Source organism: Hippoglossus hippoglossus, chromosome 4, assembly GCF_009819705.1.
Source record: "Hippoglossus hippoglossus isolate fHipHip1 chromosome 4, fHipHip1.pri, whole genome shotgun sequence".
Taxonomy (NCBI): Eukaryota; Metazoa; Chordata; class Actinopteri; order Pleuronectiformes; family Pleuronectidae; genus Hippoglossus; species Hippoglossus hippoglossus.
In genome coordinates, this window is record NC_047154.1 from 15,112,140 (window position 1) to 15,117,484 (window position 5,345).

The window sequence follows — 5,345 nt, forward strand, 5'->3', positions numbered from 1 at the left end:
GAGACTAAGAAACTGAAAACAATCACAAAATAGACATTTATAATCCACATTTATAGTTAATGTGTCTGTGGTGAGTCATTTTATATTCTTTGTAACTTTGTGTTCAAACTGAGGAACTTTATGTTTTGATTAACTGACTCAAATAACGAACTAACTAACCAACTAACATCTGTCCAGGGACTAAAGATGAAACCTTGTTAACTCGCTGCATTTGAATATATTTACTAATGAGCATGTATTATTGGACACCATCCATGTTAAATACACTGGGAGGCTAAATTAGAGTTAAAATAAATAAGTTTCAAATATTTGATTTGCTTGGCAGATAGCTTTGTTTCATAAGATGTCTAAAGCTGCAGATGTGAGGAAATTGGGAAGAAAAAGTTTGGGTTCCTCCCTCAAATAAAGTGACCAGAGATGTGCCTGAAAAACAGATGAGTCTAAGAAACAAAAGACAACCACAAGATAGAGTTAGATAAATTAAAGTGTGACTGTTATCTGAACAAGCTATTTATTTTACTTCTATATTAAATCCAAATTTATAGTTAATGTGTCTGTGGAAAGTCATTTTATATTCTTTATAACTTTGTTTTCATACACTGCTGAGGAATCTTAGGCATAACGTTATGTTTCTATTAACTAACTAACTAACTAGCATCTGTCCTGGGAATTAAGATGAAAAACCTAATTGTTAACTTGCTGCATTTGATTAAGTATATTTAATAATGATCATTTATTACTGAGCACCATCCATGGTAGACTAAGTAAAAATAAAAAGAAATAGGATTCAAATATGTGAGTTGCTTGGTAGTTATTTCTGAAAGATGCTAGTATTTTGATTCATAATGAACTATGCAGTTGTGTATTAATTCTGTCTGTCTTGTCTTCTGGACGGTTTATTTTTCTCAGGAGGTTCAGTCAGATTCTGTCCACTGTAATACAATGTCTCCCTCTTGAGGAAATGTTTGGTAACAGCATGAAAACATCCAGGACAACGTTGAATCTTTAAAGTTGAATAAATTAACACTATCAACCTGTTTGAATGTCAAACAGCCTCTTTGAAAGAATAGAAAGCATAGAAGCTACAGGTATGTGGTCCAGCAGGTGTAACGCACCTCTGTGTACCAATAAGGAGTGTTTGTGTTGTTTCATTCTACACAAGTGTGTGTGTGAGAGTTAAATCTGAGTCCAAACTTTAATCAGCCTGAAATCTGACTGAAACACGTCTGTGTGGTTGTTTAAAAGATCATATCAACAACAAACTGTGAGAGTTAGTACGTGTGGATTTCACCACTAGAGAGCAGAAAACACAGGAGACAGGTTTTATGTGGAGGAAAATTCATGAAGTTGCAGTCTCATAGAAAACCCATTAACTTTTCTCTTTACTGTCATCGATACAGATGAATTAAGTTTGTAAAGACTTTATTTGTATCTGTGCACAGTAAAACTAAATTTACAGAAGGGACATGTGAGCTGATTACATTTTTGCCTCAAACATTCCTGATTTTACGAGAATGACACCATGATTGTAGAACTTTTACAGAAACTCTTATCTTATTAGTTAAATGTATTTGTCCATAATGATCATTAATTGCACAAAGACACTAAAACCATAAGAGACAAAGAAGTCAATTTAAACAATTCTGCTTGTTTGTACAAAGTTTGTAAAATACATTTTAAAATCATATCAGAAATGTCATAACTAAAACAATACGACCCAACAAACAGAAGAGACTAGCACCTCAAGAAATGAGAGCAGAGTTGCATCAATAACTCGAATCAATCAATATTTCTTATGAGACTGTTGGTGTTGCTGGATTGCATCATGTCTGTTTGCATGTAAGTACAGCATTAGTTGATACTGATATTAAAATAAAAAGTCTGCTGCTTTGTTTTACTCCACAAGGTTTCATCAGGTCCCAGACGTATTGAATTCCATAGACCTACGTGATGAATGATTGATCACATTTGTGGTTGTGAAAATTGGTTGAACTTCTAAATAAAGTTCTTTGTTCCTCTGCCCCTTTTCTTTTCTAATGAACATACTATAGATTAAGGGAGTCTTATTGATATTAATAAAACTATAGTAACTCCAGGCAAGTCCAACTATTCAGGCTAAACTACTTTCCTCAAGGAGGAGGAGGAACGGTTTAATTCAAATGTTCAATAAAGTTTAAAACAGGGTGGAATCAATCCAAATGCTCTGAGTATGAAAACCAGCATCAAAACAACAACAAGTTGAATTGACCAGGATGTTGACTGGTTACTTTACACAGCACCACTGCCACAAATACCTCCATCACACAGTTTACCATTTTCTCCAGTTTTATTTTCACTTTTTGTCTGAGGATTCAGGAAGTGAGTCACTCCCATGAGAGATTCTAACATGATGCTTATCTTCATACTTTCCTCTTGATTATACATCTGTTTTTGTTGTTTCATTTTCAACCTGATGTGAGAAGTACTACAAAGTTTTATCGGTCACTATTTAAGCAATAGTTGTGATACACATGATATTTTTCTAAGCTGGAATTATTCAGAAATCCTCTCCCCTTTTCCAATAAAGTCTCTATTTGAGTGCACAGTGGTAAAAGTTGTAACAGACACCATTAAATACCTTGTGTTGTGTACAAAGATACATATAAAAGTGTACTTAATCTAATTTAAAATAATTTATAATAGTAAATCTTTATCTAGAATCAAAATGTGTTGAGTTACACACAGATGTCTATGCAATCTGAAAACAAGGTCAACAACATTATTGAAAACAAATTCATTTTATTTTTTCTTCTCAAAATGTACAAACTGTGATCTTTGTAATTTCCATAGAATGTAGAAAAACAACTTGATGAGTTACGGGACTAAAGATGTAAAACCTTAGTCATGAAACATAAACAAACATTCAGTCTGTGTAAAACTGAAGAGGTAAAGGGAAATGACCTGTTTACAAAAGTACACTGTAAAAAAAAAGTACAGAAATCCTGCTACACAGTGAAAAACTTTACAGCTCCACTGTAAACTATTCAAACAAGTGTTCTTCACTGTAGCTGTGAAGAGAAACATCATGATTTCATATGAATTCAAACAGGCCGACAAAGTCCAATGTGTTTAAAATGGACATGACTAAAAAAAACAACATGGAAATGACTGGCTGGATGAAGCTCGTATATTTACAACAATGAAGTTGTCCCCTGGATGGACTGTGTCGCCTCCCGGCTCCCCCCGACTACACGTAGTTGGACTTGGAGTTAGTGGTGGGCAGGTGGAGGTTGGAGTTTCTGGACTCAGGAGATTCAGACCGTGAGCATCGACGACAGCTCAGGAAGGTGCCACCGGCCATAGTGAGGAGGCCCCCGACCCAGCTGACAAACACCGCCTTACCAAACTCAAAGCTGCAAGAAAAACAGATACACGCTCATTTAAATGCATGTGCATGTTTACAAGATCAGTTTGTATGTGTGTGTGTTCATGTGTACTGAAGGCATCTCTTCACTGCTGTACCTTTGCAGGTGATTGGATGAATGGAACTTCTGGACGATCATTTTAACGTACCAGGAAGTGATGATCAGAGTCAATAAACCTGAAAAAGAAGATATCTTTCATCAAAGCCAAACTCTTCATCAGTTCAGATTGCAAATAACAGACACTTCTTGTAAGACAATGGTAATTATTCCATCCCAGTTTCTCAAAGTCCATGTTGGATAATGGTGTCAGATTATGTTTATCACTACATTGAACAGAGAATAGAATCTGTAAAATATGCTATATTATCGTAGTAGTAAAACTTTAACTGGGAAAACTTCAAAGAGGCCAAACAAAAACAAGAATACAAAGGTTCAAAGACAACAAGCTTAATACATTTAAGAGACAGCAAATTATAGAGTAGAAAATCTCAAATCAAGGACAGCAAATAAATTTATATAACCTCGTTTAAAATTCACGGCAAAGGAAATTGACAGTGAAGTTCCCAGTCCGAGCTCCTCGGTCAACTAACCCAATCCACACTATAAAGCACTGAACACACACCTGAGATCATGAACATGATTCCTCCGATCATGGCTGTAGTGGATTTGCTCTCGTTCTTTCCATCCATGAAGCGCGTGCACTTCATCCCCACAGTGGAGACCAGCAGGGCCACAGCAGAGAGGAAGATGCTGAGCAGCATCACGGCCCTGGTCGCCTGCACCTCGGCTGCGGAGGAAGACAGATGTGAACAGATGTGTGAGCTTCAAACTGACACAGTCGCCGATCGTTGGACATAATCTCTGGTTGTGTCTCTTTCTACAACAAGCTGCATGTTACTCATATTTAAGCCATGGAATAAATGAACCTTTGTCAAGAGCAAACGATAGAGGTGAAATAAAAATGTAATTGTACAAAATAGACAAGGAGGAGATTGGCAGCAGTAGAAAAAAAAAGAAATGATCCTGTGTAAATTCCTCATGTGATGCCATCACGTCAGAAGAGATCAACCCAAAGACTTGAGTCTAATTATAGAGAGTTATTGTCGGTGGAAGGCATCTCAACGAGCAGCGCCTGGTTTCTGGAGGAGATGTTGTAAAAAATGAAAACTCACTGGGCAGCTTCAGGAGAGACTCGTGGGATTCGCACGTCGTTCTCTCGTTGCCGCTGCAGCTCTTCCACAAACCCTCGTACACCCGGTGCGTCTTTCCCTGCGCCTGCTTCTTCCATTCCACCATGAGGGTGGCGGCCACCGTGGTAGCGACACCGACCAGAGAGAGGAGGAACCCCAGGAGCTGAATGCCCGAGCTGGCCATCGTGTACCCCGGCTACAGCAAGGGAAAAGAGTCCGAGAACTTTGGTTGGAAATTGCTTTAAAAAAAAATCCAAATAAAGGAGAAAGAGATGAGACTGAAGTTGAAAGTCTGTTCAAAGTGGCTCCTCTCACCTCCTCAGACCGTTATACACGCGCTCCGCTGCAGAGTCTATTTAAAGTCCCAGGGCTGTGACGCACAGGAGGTCTGTCCTCCACCTGCAGAGGATGATGGGAAGTTCATGTGAAGTCTTATCAGAGCATGTTGGTAAATACAGAATCCCCTGAATAAAAAGGAGTCATACACAAGATGAAAAGTTTAAACTGTTTAAAGAGCCCCCACCTCGGAGTCATGCAAACTTCTCAGCAGCCATTGCTTTAGGTTAGGTTTTCATTTCAAACATTTTTTAAATAAAAAAAAAAGTATCAATATAAGTAAGTGTACTACGAACAAATGAACTTTAACAACACATGCTCAAAATAAATAAATACTTTCTTCTATATTTCATGAAAACATTTTGTGGGAAATGCTCTAATATTCCAGCTTTCATCCAACAGCGCAGTCACAATC

General features: G+C 37.5%; 1 protein-coding gene across 1 annotated transcript; it reads right to left on the bottom strand.

The window, feature by feature from the left end:
• Positions 1-2,761: 2,761 nt before the first annotated feature.
• LOC117759987 (claudin-1) lies at positions 2,762-4,936 on the bottom strand. The gene is made up of 4 exons (XM_034582595.1): positions 4,577-4,936; positions 4,027-4,191; positions 3,502-3,580; positions 2,762-3,392 (listed from the first exon to the last, which is right to left on the bottom strand). The coding sequence occupies exons 1-4, from the start codon at positions 4,776-4,778 to the stop codon at positions 3,227-3,229; spliced, it is 612 nt and encodes a 203-aa protein (XP_034438486.1). The 5' UTR covers positions 4,779-4,936; the 3' UTR covers positions 2,762-3,226.
• Positions 4,937-5,345: the final 409 nt, after the last annotated feature.